This window comes from Mastomys coucha, unplaced genomic scaffold (assembly GCF_008632895.1).
Source record: "Mastomys coucha isolate ucsf_1 unplaced genomic scaffold, UCSF_Mcou_1 pScaffold13, whole genome shotgun sequence".
NCBI classification, from domain to species: Eukaryota; Metazoa; Chordata; class Mammalia; order Rodentia; family Muridae; genus Mastomys; species Mastomys coucha.
The window spans coordinates 76,703,140-76,724,514 of record NW_022196895.1 but is presented as its reverse complement, the minus strand read 5'-3'; the positions used below and the strand labels follow the sequence as shown (position 1 = coordinate 76,724,514).

At 41.0% G+C, this 21,375-nt stretch overlaps 1 protein-coding gene across 2 annotated transcripts in view; it reads left to right on the top strand.

Moving 5' to 3' along the window:
• Positions 1-1,759: 1,759 nt before the first annotated feature.
• The window catches only part of Atp9b (ATPase phospholipid transporting 9B (putative)), a 203,146-nt gene continuing 183,530 nt past the window's right edge, over positions 1,760-21,375 (top strand). For both annotated transcript variants that reach the window (XM_031366142.1, XM_031366141.1), the window contains exon 1: positions 1,760-2,003. In XM_031366142.1, coding sequence (XP_031222002.1) covers positions 1,885-2,003 — 119 coding nt within the window. In that variant the 5' untranslated portion in view covers positions 1,760-1,884. The remainder of the gene's footprint in view (positions 2,004-21,375) is intronic.

Genomic DNA, 21,375 nt, shown 5'->3' with positions numbered 1-21,375 from the left:
AGTTTCCTAGATGACGTTCTTTAAGCTATGCCTGCCATATTTTGGTCTTGGGGTGTTCCTTTTATAGTCCCTGGTGCAGGCTTAAGAGTAACTAGTAAGTACATGTGCCCTGTGCTCTGGTTTGATATTTTAAAAGGTGTCATTATTTATTGGCATAAAATAAATGACCAGTCGCCTTTGTGCCTCCTGGTATGCTGGAAGGCAGTGGGTGCTTACACGTATAAACAAGATGGCCTTGATTTGTTAAAATACAGTTGCTCAGGGCTCTGCAGAACCTGAAATTGCCTATTCTATACAACACAGTGACTCAGAGCAGGCAAAGATAATCAACCACATAAAGGGGGAGCATGGGGAGGAGACAGATCACAGGAGAGGAAAGAACGCCCCGTGCAGAGGCAGGTGGGAGACTGCAGCTAGTCCCACAGCTCTTGAGGGTCTGCTTTAGGTCAGCAAGGGAAGTGACTTTCATGATGCAACCTTCAAAAACAAAGGCTAGACCTTCGGAACCGGGGTGGGCTCAGATCAGAAATGGACCAAGGCAGGGGTTTCCTCATGTGTGGATCCTGCCCGAGTCTGACACTGTGGCCTGCATGCATCTTCACTCCTGCAGCCAGGCTTCCAAGAAATGGAGTTGTGTCCCCTGGACAACGTAGAGTGCTCCCGTGAGGAGGGCCCAGTTGCAAGGTCTTTTTGTGAGTTGTGAGAAGGATGCAGAGACGGGGGAGGAGGTGATAGTGTTTCTTTCTTTCTTCCCTTCTTTCTTTCTTTCTTTCTTTCTTTCTTTCTTTCTTTCTTTCTTTCTTTCTTTCTTTCTTCCTTCCTTCCTTCCTTCCTTCCTGTCTGTCTGTCTGTCTGTCTTTCTTTCTTTCTTTCTTCCTTCCTTCCTTCCTTCCTTCCTTCCTGTCTGTCTGTCTGTCTGTCTTTCTTTCTTTCTTTCTTTCTTTCTTTCTTTTTTAAAAAAAGATTTATTTATTATATGTAAGTACACAGAAGCACCAGATTTCATTAGGGATGGTTGTGAGCCATCATGTGGTTGCTGGGATTTGAACTCATGACCTTCAGAAGAACAGTCAGCACTCTTAACTGCTGAGCCATCTCTCCAGCCCTGTGGTAGTGTTTCTGTGTGTGTGTGTGTGTGTGTGTGTGTGTGTGTGTGTTTGTGTATGGGGTGAGGGAAAGGGAAAGAAAAACTAGATGTTGAGATTTGTATTTTTTTTCTTTTATGTATTAAGGGTTGTTTCTTCAATACCTTTACAACATTTGGTAACTACAACATAACCTTCTATTTTAAAGTTTCTTTTATAAAGCATAGTATTATTTTCTCTGGGTAAGAAACTATATGAGTACGGGACTTCCACTTAGAGCAAGATCTGAACATTTTAATTGAATTGCTAAAACTATGGCCCCACTAAATAGTTTAACTTCTCTAAATTTCCATTCTACCCTACAAACCGTCTGTCCACACAGTATTGTGTAAAGTACAAAGTGGGCCTAATAAAGAGAGGGGGGGAAGGGAGGGAGGGAGGGAGAGAGGGAGGGAGGGAGGGAGGGAGAGAGAGAGAGGCAGCGAGAGACAGAAGAAAGAGAAGAGGAGATACTGGCTCCACAATATCAAAGTATCAAAGTTTGGTAACAAGATGGGGGCGGGGCTTAAGGGCACCACAGCCCCTCGCTTTTCAAAGTCGTCATCAGGCAACACCAATGGAGGCGGGGCCTATGCTAGCCACGCCTCCGGAACGATCATCTGCTGTTCTGTGACGCCATCAGAGGGCGCCGCGCGGGGGCGGGGCGCCGCCCTGGGTGCTTCGGCCCTGACTGGAAACAGAGTGGACTCGGCTGGGAGATTACGCCGAGTGGAGGAGAGTGGGGAGGGCAGGCCGGAGCATGGCGGACCAGATTCCTCTGTACCCCGTGCGCAGCGCGGCGGCTGCCGCAGCCAGCCACAGACGTGCGGCCTACTACAGCGCCGCCGGGCCCGGGCCGGGTGCCGACCGGCGCGGCAGGTAACGGCGGGCCCGCCCCTTCCCGGCACCGAGGGTCTTCCCTGCTGCCCCGAGTCCGCACGGAGCCTTAGAGCCGGGCGCGGGCGGGTCGCGGATTCCAGAGCCCGGGGCCACGGGCCGAGCCGCGCCCAGGGATTCGGAGACGCCTCCCGCCTCTCTTGTCGCTTCGGGAGCCCCAAAACTTACTGTGTGGGCGAGCAGGCCGGGGTGACAGGTGCAACTCATCCTAGCGAGTGACAAACAGGCCTTCCAGAGTAGCACTCATTTTTTTTCCAGCCGTGGAGCGCTTATGAGGCCCTCTTTATACTTAGCCAGGAGTGCACGCGATACTTTCTGTTGACAGGAGATGTTTTGGAAGAGAAGAATGAAGATTTAGAGAGGTTAAGTTGTTTAGTAGGGCCATAGTTTAGCAATGCAATGAAGTGTCCAGACCTTGCTCTAAGTGGAAGTCTCGTAGTTTCTTGTCCAAAGAAAATAATACCCTGTAAGGTGCTTTATGAAAGAAACTTTAAAATGGAGAGTTAGTTTACCTTGTAGTTGCTAAATTTTAATTTTGTTGTAGAAGTACTGAAGAAACACCCCTAATAGATAGAAGAAAAAAAATTACAGAGCTCACTGAGTATTTAGTTTCTTCCGAATCAGAGCTTTTAAATACTTTTTGGGTTGAACATTATTTATTTAGAAACAAGGTCTCACGGACAGAGCTGACCCTGAAGTCATAGAGATCCACCTGCCTTTGTGCTTGGATTAGAGAGGTGCGTCACCACGCCCAGCCTTATTTCTTTTTGTGAAAACCATGTACTAAGTATGCTTTTAAGGGCCATCAGGATGGGCAGCAAGAGAACTGTTGCAAGTCTGGATTTGTCTGTTTTGTGAGACTTACAGGGCAAGTGTTCGAAATGTTAGGGAACTGAATTGGATCTCAGTCTTTGTACTTAGTAGTAGTTTGAATTGGCCCGTTTCTTTTTCTATACCCTCATTTCCTCATCTTTAAACTGGTGATTCGTATTTTTTTTCTTGTGGGAACATTGGCTGAGATTATAGAACCTCTGCAAGGTGCCCCTTTTCCGAGTGTTTGCCTGGAGGTGGATGCTCCAAGCTACCATTTTCCTGTTCTTGATGGTACCAGAAGAGTAATTACACAGTAGTTGTGTAAGTGATTAATCTTAGGATCTTTTTGGGAAATAAGCTGCCGTGTAAAAATTTCATTTTGTCATATTTCGGGTCTTCTTGCTTTATATAGTCTGAAGCGCTACTGCTTGATGGCTACATATTCAGGATCCAATGTCTTAAGTGTTGGGTCCCAGCTTTTATTATTTAATTTTCTTCATTTCTGACTATTTTCTTTGCTCAGAAATCTATGTTAGATATTAGAATAGCCACTCCTGCTTTTTTGGATTAAGGTTAATATACTGTTACCTTCCTATCTTTGTTCATTTGTTTTTTGTTTTTTCTGAGACAAGGTTTCATTGTGCAGCCTTGGCTGTCCTAAGGCTTGCTTTGTAGACCAGGCTGGCCTTGAATTTACAGAGATCCACCTGCCTTTGCATCCAGAATGCTGGGATTAATGATTTGTACTACTACCACTTGGCTTAGTGTTACCTTCAATTTATGTATGCTATCCCCACCCCCATCCTGCCAACTGCTTTTCCTCCTCTCCCGCTCCCCTTCTACGTCCCCCTCCCCTCTACTCATCACGGTCTGACAGTATAGGTCATGATGGCCTAGAACTTCTTATCTTCCTGTGTACACATCCTGAGTGTTGGGGTTACAAGTATACACCATTATGCCTTACTTAGTTTTGTTTTTTTTTTTTGTTTTTGTTTTTCCGATTTTTTCAAGACAGGGTTTCTCTGTGTGGCCCTGGCTGTCCTGGAACTCACTCTGTAGACCAGGCTAGCCTCAAACTCAAAAATCCGCCTGCCTCTGCCTCCCAAGTGCTAGGATTAAAGGCATGCACCACCACTGCCCGGCTTAGTTTTTTTTTTTAATTGGTATATTAAGACCATTTATATTCAAGCTGATTTTTCATAATCAGAACCTATTTGTGGCATTTTATTTTCTGTTTCTTCTGATTTTCATCCTTAAACCTTTTTTCTTGAGTTCTTTTGGTATTGAACAAACTTTTTTTTTTTTTGAGATAGTTTCACTTTGTAGCCCAGGCTGGTCAGGAACTCAGTACATAGCCCAAACTAGTCTTTAGCACTCACAGTCCTATTTGACTCATGTATAGTGGTTTTCAGTGCATTTCTTTGCATATCTATTAGAGTAGCTCTGGGTATTGTTATAGTGTATATACACACAATGCTTCCCAGTATCCTGTTGATATTTTAAGGGTAAAATTTGCCTCTCTATGTTCTTTTAGCCTTTTCCTTGGTAATAGACTTGTAATGTTATATGTAAGTTTTACATTTTAAAAGTATATACATGTTTCATTTATGTATTATTGGAAGCCCACGTCTGACAGTGTTATAACTTCTACTTTTTTCTCTCAATTTAGAAACCTCATGAAGAGAAAGTCTTGGATTATAGTTTTTGCCTTTCCTCTTTCCTGCGTATTTTCTGATATTCTAGAATTTCCTATTTCTGTTCCATTTAACCATTTTGTGGCCATTCTTTTGGTTTTCCTTCACCTGAGAATGTTTCTGTTTTCCTATCATTTCTGAAGGTTAATTTTACAAGTATAGTAATTGTCTCCTTCACAGTTTTACTTTCTATGCTTTCAGGTCTATGGGTTATAGACAGCCATGGTTTGAAAATATTAAATGGAAATTTACAGAGACAAACAATTTAGATATTTGAAATTATGTGTTGCTCTGAATATTTATGGAGGCTCAGCTGGGACCCATCTCCTCTGTGCTCTTTCTGTGACCCAGGGATCAGCCACTTGGAAGTGTGCTGTACTGTCGTGGTGTTGACTGGTCTGCTCTCTCTGTGACCCAGTGATCAGCTGCTTGGAAGTGTGCTGTACTGTTGTGGTGTTGACTGGTCTGGAAGTTCAGTGCTTACATGATTCCCATTTTTACCTGATAACACTCCCAAGTACAAAGACATGAGTCTGGCAATCTCTTTAGACACACATTGTTACTATATTACAGGAGTGTATATATACGAAAAATCATTACTGTGAATATTGTTTGGTAATGTATGGTTTCAGACACCCACCAGGAGACATTCCTGGAGGAAAAGAAAAAACTATATTACAATTGAGAATGACAGTCCATCCAGCATTTGAAAAGTGTTACTCCATTTCATTGAGCTTTCGAGATTTCTGATGAGAAATCTGTTGTCAGCTGAATTGTTTCATTCATCACTACAGCCTTTAAGGAAAAACTCATGAGTTTGAGCAGTTCTGCATGGGTTTCTTTCAGCTTATCCTTTTTTTTTTTTTCCTCTAGTAAGACTTCAGAAGTCTTTTCTTGAGTTTTTTCCCCCAGATCCTGAGTGTGTCCTTTGCTTGTGATCCATTTCCTGTTGAGATTGGGCAGTTCCTGGTCTGTCTTCATGTTAACCAAATCTTCCTCTGTTCTGCTCTTGAGCCTGCGTTTTTCACTTTGAATTTTCAGTTGGTTGTTCTTCATGTTAGCTCTCTTCATTGGATTAGCTTTTCCATTTTTTACTCATATGTTCATGATTGCCACCCCACTTTCTCTTTCGTCTTTTTGGGACAGGGTCTCTATTTAGCTCTGGCTGTTCTGGAACTCTTTCTGTAGACCTAGTTGCCTTAAACTCAAGGATGCACCTGGCTCTGCCCGAGTACTGTGCTTAGTCTCTCCCTTATCTTTTGAGGCAGGGTCCCTTGCCGAATCTGACCCACTAACTGGCTGGGTTGGCTGGATAATGTGTTCAAATGTTCTGCCCGTCTTCGTGTCCTCATCTCGGGTTATAGAGAGTGCTCCCTGCTGTTATGTATCAGATGTGGGATTCAGGCAGTTTGCCATCTGCAGAGCATTTTTTAAAAAAATGACAGCTTTCTAAAACTTATGTCAGAATATTTTGTTTTCTGTAATTTTGATGTTAACATCTCTGGATTCTCTTTTTCTAATTCAAGTTGAGATTTTCCTTTTATTCTGTTTTTATTGCATTCTGAACATTTTGAGTTTTATGTGTTGAGATTTAATTCTTCATTTTACCAGACTTCCTGTGATACCTTGTTAATAGTAGATGGGGAATGTGGAAGACACTGTCTTGAAGGGCCAGATTTCTTGATTTGTCAGCTTTGACACCTGAGAGGGGAAGGGTGTCCTGTTTGCTAGCTTTTGAGATGCCCATTAGTCTTTGGGAAAGGAGTGTCTGCTGACTGAAGCCCGAAGGCCCCAGGGACCTGACCTGAAAACATTTTACATCAGAAAAGTGGCTGGGGATTCTTCTTATACCCTATTCTTTCCCTTCCTCAATCCCCTCCGCTGTGTGTGTGTGTGTGTGTGTGTGTGTGTGTGTGTGTGTGTGTGTGTGTGTTAGAGAGAGAAGGAGAGGGAGAAGGAGAGGGAGAGGGAGGGAGAGAGAGAGAGAGAGACAGACAGACAGCAGGGTGTTATTTGTCCATGTTTGTTAGTGTTTTTTCTTTGAGTTTTCTTTTCTTCTTTTTGCTTTTTTCGAACTCAAAGTGGTGAGTTACTGGCTTTGCATAGAGGCACTTGCCATAATATAACAGCTAAACTTCATTGTTTAAAAAGAGACTCATGCTGAGAACAGATGGGTGTTGTCTGGTTATCTGCAAAAATTAGTGTTTCTTGGTAGATGTAACACAGATTTTTATAATGTTGGTTTTCTTATTTTGAGGATCTATACATAATTTCATTTGAATCTTAAAAGTTTTATAATTATGATCTAATATAGTAATTATAAAGATTTTTTCTGTGATAATTACAGCTGAAGGGTCTGACTTGTTTGTGGTGTTGGGGATTGCGCTTAGAATTCTGTGTTAGGAGTACGCAGTCTCACAATGAGGGCTAAGATAAAGCTATTCTACTTGTTCAGGCCCAGAGTTTTCTTTGGGGTTTCAGAAATGTTTATAGATGTTAATAAAGATTTTCATTGGAGAGGGATCCATAGATCACCTTGGAAATAAATTCTTTATACTTGTCAGAATAGGCATGTTTCATTTAGTTTTTACACATCACAAAGTATTAGTGTGAAGATAGAATTGATAATAGGGTCCATAACAATTATAGGCTACTAGAATTTGTGTCCCAAGCTAACAGGCCTTAAAGTTTTTGTATTGTGTTTATTTAATATTGGATATTATATTATTAATTCTAGTTCAAAACTTTCTTTCCATGTATAGTATTGGTATAATTTCATATTCAGAATATTTTTAGTTTCTTATACAGCTTTGTAGAAATCACTAATTTATTTGGGCTGTAGAGATGACTCGGTGGTTAGGAACACTGGCTTCTCTTCCAGAGCCTCTGGGTTCTATTCCCAGCATCTTATGGCAGTTTACAATCATCTGCTACTACAGTCCAGAAGGTGACCTTTATGAGCACTAAGCATGCATATGGTGCAGAAGCATACATGGCAGACAAAATACTCATACATATAAGAAATAAAATAATAAAAAATTTAAAAGACAAGAGAGGGGGTAGGTAGGGAGGGAGGGAGAAAGAGGAGAGGAGAGAGAAGTAGTTCAAGATTGAGGAGAGGAGAGAGAAGTAGTTCAAGATTGAGGAGAGGAGAGAGAAGTAGTTCAAGATTGAGGAGAAGAGAGAGAAGTAGTTCAAGATTGAGGAGAAGAGAGAGAAGTAGTTCAAGATTGAGGAGAGGAGAGAGAAGTAGTTCAAGCAAGATTGAGGAGAGGAGAGAGAAGTAGTTCAAGCAAGATTGAGGAGAGGAGAGAGAAGTAGTTCAAGATTGAGGAGAGGAGAGAGAAGTAGTTCAAGATTGAGGAGAGGAGAGAGAAGTAGTTCAAGATTGAGGAGAGGAGAGAGAAGTAGTTCAAGATTGAGGAGAGGAGAGAGAAGTAGTTCAAGATTGAGGAGAGGAGAGAGAAGTAGTTCAAGATTGAGGAGAGGAGAGAGAAGTAGTTCAAGATTGAGGAGAGGAGAGAGAAGTAGTTCAAGATTGTAGTCACTTCTCAGCTTAAGGGTCTCTGACTAGTCTTCCTCATTGTTCCTTGTTTTTCCAACCAAGACTCTGGCATATTTTCTCATACCCTCTCCATAATTACTTTGATGGTAATGGTGCCTGTCATCATTGCTTTAGTTTTAGTTTTAGTCTATTTTGTGCTACAAACCAGACTGAGTAGGTAATGTATGAAGGGCGGAAGTTGCTTTCTTAACAGTTCTAAAGGCTATGTGGTTCATTGTTAAGACAGATCCATCCAAGCATGTCTTCTTGCTGTTCTTTCTATGTGGCAGAAGACCATGAGAGAGCCACTTCCCTTTCTGGTAGCATTCACCCTTTTTGAGGGTGCACTCATGACAGAAATGTCTGGTTATGGTCTGTACTGGTTAGTTTTGTGTGTCAACTTGACACAAGCTGAAGTTTTCACAGAGAAAGGAGCCTCCTTTGAGGAAATGCCTCCATGAGATCCAGCTGTAAGGCATTTTCTCAATTAGCAATCAATTGGGGAGGGTCCAGCCCATTGTGGGTTGGTACCATCCCTGGCCTGGAAGTCTTGGGTTCTATAAGAAAGCAAGCTGAGCAAGCCAGGGAAGCAAGCCAGTAAGGAACATCCCTCCATGGCCTCTGCATCAGCTCCTGCTTCCTGATCTGCTTGAGTTCCAGTCCTGACTTCCTTTGGTGATGAACAGCCATATGGAAATATAAACAGAATAAACCCTTTCCTCCCCAACTTGCTTCTTGGTCATGATGTTTGTGCAGGAATACAAACCCTAAGACATGATCCCATTCCCTGACACTGAGGCACACACATTAAGCTGCTGTCACACATTTGGAGAATATAGCGAGAAAAATAAAAGCCAGATATGTACACGTTAATAGCCATGCCTGATCTCTAGTGACCCGTGGGATCTTACGAAGGTGTGGACCCCCTATGACCATGATACCTTACAAAAAAGACCAGACTCAGAAACAAATGAGATGCTTGCCTCATCACCCACAAGTACATCCCACTTAAATGGCAAACTTCTCTTCAACAGCAATAAAACTTTAAACCCCTCAGTGGCTTCATAACCTCTGGAAACTCTCCTGTTGCTTGGTATCATTGTGTTTCTATAAATTTGCTCTTCGTCTTTTCATGCATTTGCTGAGTTTTTTGTACTTATTGTGCCTCTGCCTTCCATAAGCCATTTTCATGGCACAGGGGACAGCATTCCAGCCTAGCACCCTTTTTGCTTTCTGCTGTTGGAGGCAGGGGAGGCTGAGTTTCTCATCAGCCTCTTAGTAATGACCCCTAGCTGACACTGTTGAACTGTGCAGTTCCATTTGATGGAGGACATATGCACAGTTCCCTACACAGCACTTACTGGCTGAGTTGTTTTTCTTTGTTGGTATGCAGGCAGAGGAGATTATGTTATTTATTCTAAAGTTTTGAACACCAGATACAGTTTAGATTAATGTACTTTAAATTCTCAATATTTTCATTCAGATAGAAACAATAGAGCTGTCAGATGCTTACGGTACCGTGTAAATGTAAGATGCCCGCTCCTTGACCTTCCTCGCCTACAGTCATGGAAACTCTGTGCCCAGTAGTACTTGAGCAGTCTATTGAAAGCCTGTGGCAGTGGCTGAGATGGCGCGTCCTCCTCCTTGAATGAGCAGTACACTTGGGTCCATGTCATTGCTTCTGTTTTCTTTGTTCACATTGTTTTTACTTATTTAAAAAAGTGTTCCCAGAATTATACTTAATTACTGGAAACGCTGATTTCTCTTGAGTGACAAACCAATTAAGTGTGTATGACACCAAGCAACAAAGACACTTAGGATTCTATGCTTATCCTGCCTCTGGGGGAAAAATACATTATTCATCATCTTATTGTTTTTAAATACTGAAGTAAAATTTTCAATACAATAGAAAAATTGCTTTGGAGGGGGAATAAATTGCTTGCCAGTTCAAAGGCTACATTTCTGAAGTCTAGGTTACTAAACTTGGTGTTGCTCATTTTCTCAGCCTCCTGAACTCCTCATGCTGCTTTTCTAGCGTTAGAGTTGGTAAGACTGTGACTTTTTCAACAAGATCATTGAGAGAAGCTTAATGGAAAAACACAAAACAAAATTCAAATCTTATTATATATGTATTAACTGGTGTTCTGAAGTTTGATTGCATTTTGGATAAATATTCATTTTTCTACTTTATGTAGAAACTTTGTTGAAAGACATAATCTTATGCAGGAAAAGATAAAGAACCTTTTCGGGGAAAATACTTTCTTTAGGCTCTTTCATGGATTTTCTCCCCTAAATCACCTAAAATGTAATTTATAGAAGATTATATGGAGCCAGTAAAACGAGTTGACAGTTTGATTGTTTGAGGGAGTGTTTAAAGAGGGTAAAAATAAGTGCCATTTCTCCCAATGTATTTATGCTTACATCGTCAGTCTTGGTGGCAGTGAGAAGAGATAGACCCTACGCTGTAGCCTGGAGCCTCGAGCCTCAGGAGCTCCTGGAAGAGACTGCTCTGTAGAAGTCAGGATGCTCGACCTAGGCTGCAGAAGAGAACTTCAGGCCAAGTCAGTATGAAGTAGAAATACAGATTTAAGCTAGGAATGTGGAAGGAAAGACAGGCCTAAAACAGCTTACTTAAGTGACAGACAAATATCTTTAATCCAAGGACAAAGGAAGTGGAGGCTAACTGATCTTTGAGTTTCAGATCAGCCTGGCCTACATAGTGAGACACTGTCACACACAGACACACACACGCATGCATGAACAAATAGGTAGGTAGGTAAGTAAGTAAGTAAATAAATAAATAAAAATGTAAAACAGTGCTGGGCGGTGGTGGCACACTCCTTTAATCCCAGCACTTGGGAGGCAGAGGCAGGTGGATTTCTGAGTTTGAGGGCAGCCTGATCTACAGAGTAAGTTCCAGGAAAGCCAAGGCTACATACACAGAGAAACCCTGTCTCGAATAAAACAAAAAAACAAACAAACAAAAAAATGTAAAACAGTATTGGGCTCCTCAGGTCAAGGCACTTGCTATGCGAGCCTGAGAAGATGGAAGGACAGAACCAGTTCCTAAAAGTTGCCCTCTGACCTCTTCATGGATATGGACATGTCTATACATGTATAATAAGAAATTAAAGAAAAAGGTAGTATTACATGCCCTTAAATGGGCATGTGCTTCTCAAAACAGTCTCTCGTTTAAGTTTCTCAGTAAAAGCTGTCTATATAATTTTTGTGGCTTTTGAAATTATTGTGAGGAATTAAGAGATTTAGTAAAAAGCAAGTTTGAGTAAACTTTATCTAAGGAATCTTTCTTTAGGAAATGAGATCATTGGTTGGGATATGTTTTAGTTGGTAGAGTACTTACTTAGCTTTGTGAAACTGAAGCTACAGTGTCTATCTCCATACAGCTGAAACCATGGTGGTCACATAGGTGGTCACACTAGTAATCCTAGTACTTAGGAGATGAAGACAAGATCAGGAGTTTAAGATCATGCACATCTACATAGTGAGTCGGAGGCCAGTTTGGGGTACCTGTGACCCTAATTTAAAATTACCACCCTCTCCTATACAAAACTCCAACAAATAATGAGATCATAGGATGGTTTCTGAGGTGTATTACTAGTTTATAGGCTCATAAGGTAAATGCATGGCTTACAAAGTTCAAAGGACTACCTTATTATATAAGCCGATCACAAACCAAGGCATGTTTTTACTGAAAACAAGGTTCATAATGTTGTGCGCCCTTCTTGATTCCAGTCAGCAGGGTTCATAATATTGTGCGCCCTTCTTGATTCCAGTCAGAAGGGTTCATAATGTTGTGCATCCTTCTTGATTCCAGTCAGCAGGGTTCATAATGTTGTGCACCCTTCTTGATTCCAGTCAGCAGGGTTAGGAGCCCCTTTCCTTTCCTATGATTAGTTTCCCCTGTTTTCCTGCCCTGTACCAGCCCATAATATATGTGCGAGTTATTTTATGTGTATGAGTGCTTTGCCTGCATGTATGTATATACATGTGTACTATGTGTCTTGTGCCTATGGAAGCCAGGAGAGGGTGTCAGATTCCCCGGAACTGGAGTTATGGACAGTTGTGAGCCCCATGTGAGTGCTAGGAACTGAACCTGGGTCCTCTTCAAGAGCTGTGAGTGCTCTTAACCACTGAGCCATCACTTCAGCCCTCCCTGGTACATTTAACCATTTTTTTGGTCATGCATATTATAACCTTTTCCATTTCTTTGGTTCCTCTTTTAAACAGCTCAGTGTGGTTACTTTTTAAAATGGTGGGTAGTGGTGCATGTCCGTTACCTTACCTTAGTGGAGCTCAGGAGGTCGGGCAGCAAGGTCTCAAGCTTAGTTAGGCCAGCCTCAGCTATATAGTGAGCCCTAGCTCAAACAATAACAGAGGAATTACTCTATCCACATGAAAAATAAGGCAAAGCACAGTCTTAATCCTCTTTAGAAGCAAACTGTTCTCAGACTTACAACTTCTAATGAATAGTAATAATTTGAAATGAGCCTAAAACTCCTTTCTGATGCTTACCTGGTACTGTGTGTGGTGTCCATGATCACCTCCTCAGCCCCAGCACTTGCTCATCTGCTCCGTCAGTCCTCATCTTGCAGGCCTCTGCTCTCTGCTCCTTCTAGAACCTTCATTAGTTGACTGCTTTCTAGTATATAGGGAAGTACATCACTACTTCTGTGAAGATACCCGATAAAAACAAATCAAAGAAGTGCTTATTTTGGTTGTGACAGTATGGTCTGTCCTCATTGGGGGAGAGAGGAATGTGAGGCTCCTGGCCACGTTGTATCCACAGTCAGGAAGCAGAGAGAGACAATGTTGGTACCCAGCTTGTTTTCTGTATGTTTCATATAGGATCTCAGTCTATGGGATGAATCTACACACACACTGAGAATGGGTTTTTCCTCTTCACCCAAACCTCCCTTGAGGCATTCTTTTGGATAGAGGCAGACAACAGAGATTACCATCACTGGAAGGCCTCCTGGGTTTGATTTCTTTTTAGATCTCTCTCTGTGAGTGAGTTGTTAGTTTACTAGTTTTTGTCCTGTGTATTTGTGAGCTTCATACGAGCAGGGCATGTGTGCTGGTTTAATGTGTTGTGCTCACTGCCTAGGACAAGTATAACATAACACAGGCACTGGAGTGTCTACTGCTAAAGTACTAGTGTGGTTAAACATAGTTTTGTGAGTTTGCCTGTATTTCTTTGTGAATCGCCTTTGCTCATTTGTCATCAAAAGTGTGCTATGAGTTTTTTTTGTAATAACTTTTTATAAAGATGCCCCACCCACCCCTTCAGTGCTGCAGAACACAGGCGTCTGCAGTGCCTGCCTGGTGCCCGGCGGAAGTCAGCACCTAGTTTGGCCGTTGTCGTCAGGTCATCTCGTCTCTATGGCTCTTAATTGAAAAACCAGGAGATCCATTGCATTCTGCTTTTTAGTGTGTAACATTCTCTAGGGCAGTGGTTCTCAGCCGTCCACATCCTGTGACCCATTAATACAAGTTCCTCAGATTGTGACTCCCAACCATAACATTATTTTTATTGCTATTTCATAACTATAAGTTTGCTACTGCTGGGAATTAAAATGTAAATATCTGTATTTTCTGATGGTCTTAGGTGACCCCTGTGAAAGGGTCATTGGACACTTAGGGCTCATGACCCACAGGTTGACAACCACAGCTCTATATGATTCTTTTTTTTTTAATATTTATTTATTTATTTTTATGTGTATGAGTACACTGTAGCTGTACAGATGGCCGTGAGCCATCATGTGATTGTTGGTAATTGAACTCAGGATGGCCTACTTGCTCTGGCCCACTCGCTCCAGCGTAATATACTGTAGCTATCTTCAGACGCACCAGAAGAGGACGTCAGATCTCATTATGGTGGTTGTGAGCCACCATGTGGTTGCTGGGAGCCGAACTCAGGACCTTTGGAAGAGCAATCAGTGCTCTTACCCACTGAGCCATCTCGCCAGCCCCCTCTATATGATTCTTGAATGAAGTTGCTCTTTTGCTTCTTTTTTGTAAGGAGTTACATTTTCCTCTTTGTCTCCTTGGTGATTGGTTTGTGCCTCCACAAAGTGTGTCTAGATTTTAAAGATATCTTTCCGTTACTGTTTAAAGACAAAATGCCTTGTGACAAGAATATATGTAGTATGATTATACTTACTTTAGAACTGACAAGCTGGGTTTGGGTAAATAGTGTTAAGGTTACAGTGGTTGACAATATTAAGTGTGTTTTTAGCTCTTCTTTGATTTCCTTTTCTATAAACAGAGAAGAGTTGTGGCATAGAGTGGCCTTGTCAATTGCACATTTGATTTCTATCAGTTTTGTTGTATGTGCTTGGAAGATCTGGTGCTAGTGCATGCTTGTTTAAGATTATTAGATTTTATTGTGAATTAAGCCTTTTAAATTACAATAGTCCTGGCTGATTAAAAAATATATTTGGGGGCTGGAGAGAGATGACTCACCTGAATTCAGTTCACAGCACACATGTTAGACAGCTAACAACCTTGTATAACTCCCGCTCCCAGTGATCTGAGGCCTCTTATGGCCTCCCACACTAAGTGGCATACACTCACATACATATACCTTTAAATAAAAATAAATCTTTAAAAATGTTGTAGTTGTCTTAGTTAATACAGATGTGTAGCTTTCTTTTGAGGGGTCTTCACACCATGTCATTTCTATTCTTTTATTTTTAATTTTTCAACCCTCCTTACTCCTTTGTTTAAGGCACCTCCCTCCTTGAGGTGGTGATTTTTGTACTCCAGAGGCTGTCTGACACTATGCAAAGACAATGTTGGAAGACTTTTCTTGTCCCAACAAGGGCTGATGCTGTTTCTATTTAGTACCTAGAACTGAGGTCCTTCTGAACTCTTTATGTGCACAGGACAAGAATCCACGCTAAGGCATATGTGGTCAAGATGTAGATTGCACTCTGTTGAGAAACCCCACTTTGAAGGTCACAATATCCAAAGCAGTTTAGCAGTGCACTCTGAGCATCATCTCCCCACTTCATGGGAACCACAAGGGTCTGCCACGGCTTACACTCCTGTCTTCTTCACAGTATTGCAGTGGAACTCACCCCATACAGCTGTCATTTTACATTGCATGGCCCTGCACATGTGTAAAGAACTTTTGTTGTTGTTCTTGGCTCTTAAAATTCTGAATTTCCTCTGGATACGGTCTTTATCTTGAAACTTTCTGTAGCATTTTTTAGGGCAGAGGTGCTGACAAAAATGTTCTCTTGGTTTTCCTTCACCTGAGAATATTTTGGGTTGTTGGATATAACATTCTGTCTGGTATAAACTAAAATTTCCAGAAAAAAAAAGAAGTTACATCTGTGTAAAGATGTCACAAAACTAAATGACTGACTGGATTTTAATGATTATGGAGGGTCTCAACACAGGAGGCCCAGAGCCATGTCTGTACCTGCTTCAATTCCTTTATAGACATTTATTATCCTTTGTGTGTCTGACCCTACAGCCTATAAACTTTTAAAAAATTTTTAAATTAGCATTTTCAAACAATTTGGAAGGTTCTTTTTGTTCCCCTGTTTCTCTCTGTACCCTTCTACTTACCCCCGCCCCCCACATAATCCTCTTCCCACTTTGATATCTCCTGTTGCCTTGTTAAATACCCTTCTTCTCTCCTGGTCTACTTTCTAGTATTGAAGCCTCCATATTTGTCCCTCTTGTAAATGAGAGTTTACATGGGAGAGAGAACTCACGATTTTTCTGAGTTAGCTCAGGTGATACACTGCATTTCCATTTGCTGTGTTTTCCTGCAAAGTTCCTTTTCTTTTACAGATGTACTAATCCCATTGTGGTATATGTTCATCTCTATATGTGTTCTGTAATGGCTGCATTAGTTTCCACTCTTCCCAGCTGTGAATACAACTTCCATTTCTTGATAGTCTTCAGCATTTCTTGGTACCATTCTGACTGGGCGTCTTGAAGTAATTTTGAATGGCTAACAATGTTGAACACTTCAAAACACACCCATAGTCCATTCGTACTTCTGTGTTTGAGGACTGTCTGTTCATTCATTAGCTCTTTTGTCGATTAGCTGATCTCTCTCAGTATGTATAATTTTGCAGTTCTTTTGCATATATATGCAAATATGTATACAAATATATATGTAATGTATATATTTTAGATAACCCTGCCTGTAGTATATGTGGCTCAACTTTTGCTGGCAAAGTTAATTCTCATTCCGTAGGCCATCAGCTGACTCTGCTGACAGTTTTCCCTTTGTGAACAGAAACTTTTAAAATTTCATATTGTCTCATTTGTAATTCTTGGCGCTCTTTCCTGTATCATTAAAGTCCAGCTCCGATCAGAGAGTACTTGCCTGTCTCCATATTGAATTTTATTCACTATTGCCTCACTTGCTTTGTATCAGGGAAAACCTTTAAAATGTAGACTTTGCAGATCACTGTTTTCTACTGACATAAGAGCTAAGTAAGCATCAGATGGCTTCTGATCCAGCAGCAGAGTCTTTCTTCTGCTTTGCTGTAAACTGCCAGCCTGTGGTCTCCACCAGGGTTTGGTAATTGACATAGATAATGACTTTCTTTGTTTCATAAGAATAAGATCTGGGAGTGGAGCTTCCTCTGGGTGTTGTGTGGAATTTGCTTCTAAGGTCTGCTCAGGATGCTGGCCCAGACAGACCAGAAGCAACCTCTGCCACTGGACTGGCGGAGTTCCTGTGTGCCTGGGTCCTGCTGGTCCCAGTTACTCCCGGGGTTGGGACAGATGTTGTGTCCTCCTCACCTCTGCTCCTCTGATCCTGGGTGTGTTGGAGCCCCTGGGAATGGAGCTTCCTATAGGTGTTGTGGGACTGGCTGTAAAATTTGTGCCCAAGGTCTGCTCAGAGCACCAGCCCAGACAGACTGGAAGGAACCAGTGCCACTGGGCTGGCCAAGGATCAAAGGATCAGAGGTGAGAAGGACATAACATCTGTCCCAACACTGGGAGTAACTGAGACCAGGAGGACCCAGGCACACAAGAACTCTGCCATTCCAGTGCCACAGGTTCCTTCCAGTCTGTCTGGGCTTGTGCTCTGAGCAGACCTTGAGCGCAAATTTTGTAGCCAGTCCCACAACACCCAGAGGAAGTTCCACTCCTGGGTGCTCTAATGGGCTCAGGATCACAGGATCCCAGAATCACAGGATCACAGAGACAGCTTGATTCTGAGGAGTTCTGACACAACCAGGATCACAGGAAGGACAGGCTCCAGTCAGATTTAGCCAGGGCAGGTAGCACTAGAGATAACCAGATGGCTGGAGGCAAGTGTAAGAACATAAGCAACAGAAACCAAGTTTACTTGGCATCATCAGAACCCAGTTCCCCTACCATAGCAAGTCCTGGACATACCATCACACCAGAAAAGCATGATTCAGATCTAAAATCACTTCTCATGATGATGATATAGGACTTTAAGAAGGACATAAATAACTCCCTCAAAGAAATATAGGAGAACACAGGTAAACAGCTAGAAGCCCTTCAAGAGGAAACACAAAAATCCCTTTAAGAACTACAGGAAAACACAAACAGGTGAAGGAAATGAACAAAACCATCCAGGATCTAAAAATGGAAATAGAAACAATGAAGAAATCCCAAAGGGAGACAACCCTGGAGTTAAAAAAACCTAAGAAAGAGATCAGGAGTCATAGATACAAGCATCACTAACAGAATACAAGAGATAGAAGAGAGAAGACACCATAGAAAACATAGACACAACAGTCAAAGAAAATGCATAAAGTAAAATGATCCTAACCCAAAACATCCAGGAAATCCAGGACACAATGAGAAGACCAAACCTGAGGATAACAGGTACAGAAGAGAGTGAAGACTCTCAACTTAAAGGGCCAATAAATATCTTCAACAAAATTATAGAAGAAATCTTCCCTAACGTAAAGGAATAGATGCCCATGAACATATAAGAATCCTACAGAACTCCAAATAGACTGGACCAGAAAAGAAATTCTTCCCATCACATAATAATCAAAACACCAAATGAATTAAACAAAGAATTTTAAAAGCAGTAAGGAAAAAGGGTCAAGTAACATATAAAGGCAGGCCTATCAGAATTACACTGGACTTATTACCAGAGACTGTGAAAGCTTGAAGATCTTGGGCAGATGTCATACAGACCCTAACACAAATGCCAGCCCAGGCTATTATACCCAGCAAAACTCTCAATTACCATAGATGGAGAAAACAAGATACTCCATGACAAAACAAAATTTACACAATATCTTTCCACAAATCCAGCCCTACAAAGGATAATAGGTGGAAAACACCAACATAAGGAGCAAAACTACACTCTAGAAGAAGCAAGAAAGTAATCAATCTTTCAACAAACCCACACAAGCCTAATTCCACCTCTGTCAACAAAAACAACAGGAAGTAACAGTTACTTTTTCTTAATATGAAAATTATTAATATTACCAACATATCCTAATTGATTGAAATCCAAAAATATGAGGAATTAGAAATTTGTTGGCTAGCCGGGCTGTGGTGGTGCACACCTTTAATCCTAGCACTTGGGAGGCGGAGGCAGGCGGATTTCTGAGTTTGAGGCCAGCCTGCTCTACAGAGTGAGTTCCAGGACAGGCAGGACTACACAGAGAAACCCCATCTCGAAAACAAACAAACAAACAAACAAACAAAAAAAAATTGTTGGCTGTCATCCAGTGGTCTTCTCTAATTTGGTAATTGTAGAAATAGGTCCAATATTGTACAATCTATATATACTTTCTGCTTGTTTGTACATGACAGTGCCTTGCTGGGTTCCATATAATGGTCTTGAAATCAGGCTTCTCTTATCTCAGCCTCTCTATTAGTAGGATTGTTTATTTGATGTTTTTACACTATACTATGGTTTTCAGAACATGTTACATATTTCAAAAGTTTATACAGCCAAAAGAAATGTAGGCAATTAACTTGGGAGGTGGCTTGTAAGACAACAATAAATAGTGAGACTGAATGCTTTGCTTGACATTTGTAACTATTGTATCAAGTTTGAAGAAGAGGACTTTATAAGTTACTCTTTCTCTGAGATGAATGCTTTTCCAAATTATCACAGCCAATGAACCAGATTCTTACCCTCACCTTATGTCTGTGCCACCCTCAAAGCAGAACCATTGTTCATTGAAACAGTTGGTGAAAGACTTCATGGATAGACATCTTAATACACACACCATTTTTTAAGTGAATGTGACCTGTTTTTTGTGGGCTGACAAGCTGAAATCTGTATCCAAAAATCGTTCCTACAGTTTATTCCTTGATGCAGCAGAACTGTCAACTCTTAGCTTAGCTATGATGGAGGTAAAATCCTTTGGTGATGTGAGGGTCATTGAAGTACAGCCTAATTACAATGAAATCCAGTGTCTAAAAACTGTTCTTATTTTGGGCTTGTACCACAGTAAGAGCCAAGATTTTAAGCTCTACTAAAAACAAAATAAAGAAACAAAAAGACTTTATGTTCATTTAGAAAAATACTAGTAGTGATATATTATTTTAAAATATATTTGGAGTTATTTCAAATTTATATTGAGACAAATATATGTATTTTCAGTATTGCTGTAGGCAAACATCTACATAAGACTGTTCAATTGATTGTTGTTTTATATCAATTTTTATAATACTCATTTTATTGTTATAATATTTTATAAATTTTAAAGAATATGGCAAAATTTAAAAAAGGTTAAAAAAAAAAGAATAAGATCTTAGTGTATGGTGGCCTCTATGGTGGAAGGTATTTTTCTGGGCAGCCAAAATCCCTATTCCTGGACCTTAGTCACCCACTCGACTCAGAACAAACCCTCTCTTTATTGTCTTTGGAGTAAGAGCTGTGTTTTGGGTCAGTACAGTTCTTTTCCTTTGTCTTTTTAAAAATTATAGTTCCTCTGTCCCAGAACTTCCATTTTCTTCTGGAGATGCTTGCAGGTGTTTAAATACATGTTCCTCTATATTCTGCCAGCCATGTTAGTTTGGAATACTTCTCTCTTTATGAGGAGAGTAAATTTTAAGTGCTCTCTCTTTCTTGTACTTGCGAGTTCTAACTGGCTATTTGTTTTTTGTATGAATCTGGGATGAAGGAGTTTGGGTTCAGCTTGAATGATTTCCATTTGGCTGCAGAAAGTCAGAGGTGTGGTTCATTATTTTTCGATCTGACATGATGCCTTCCATAGAAGCGCATTGTAAAATTAAATGAAATAGCAATTGATGAATTATCATAATAGTTTCTGAAAAACTGATTGTTATCAAAGGGTAAGTCTTTTTAGTGTCAGATTGTGATTGAGGACAGTGTTGATGGTAGGCTGCTGGTTTTTTAATGTAAGAGTACTGTTTGAGTCATAGTTCAGTGGTAGAGCACTTTCTAGCATGTGTGAGGCCCTAAGTTCAGTCCCCAGTAACACACACGTGTGTACATCCATGCACACATGCATGCACTCAGGCATAGACATATACATGCACACATGTGTACACACAAACACGTGCACAGATAAACACAAACACACAGACTGTTGAGCTTGAAAAGGAATGCCAGTATAGTTTCTTCATTGAGTGTAAGTTTAGCATAGGTATGGCAGAGATGCTGAAAAAATGGGACTACCATGATTGCCATCTCTGACTGCAAACCCAGGGCAGTGCTCACAACTTCCATTATATAGACAACTGTGCTTTCTCAAAAATCATCTTCTAGAATTTTGGTGACAGTACAGTTGTGTAATATATCTTAGAAATGTAGATTTTTGGCTAAGAGTAGTGCTCCCAGTTATTTTCTTACCAAACTGAATGCACTGAATGGGTTTTAGACAGCCTTGGTCATTTAGTCACTCAACTGCATCTCTCAGAGGTCACTCTGAAATTATAGCATGAGATAGATAGTCAGCTGCTTCAGCTAGCACAGGCTTCCTTGCACAACCTTCTCCTTACCTGTTTACTATGAAGAGTTAATCCCCCATCCCCAAAGGGAAGTAGTATCATTATGTAGTAGGTTTCTGTTTTTAAACAATGGTTTGCCTCAGTTGAAGGCAACTTAGTTTGAGAAAAACAAAAAATGCTGTCTTAGTTACATTTTTGTTGCTATGAACTGAAAACTTAGAAAGCTTTTAATTGGGAGCTAGATTACAGTTTCACAGGGTGAGTTCAATACCATTGTGGCTAGGAGCTTGCTAGCAGGCAGGGAGGCAGGCAGGCAGATAGGTAGGCATGGGACTATAGTAGTAGCTGAGAGGTTATATCTGATCTGTAGGTTGGAGGCTTAGAGGGAAGG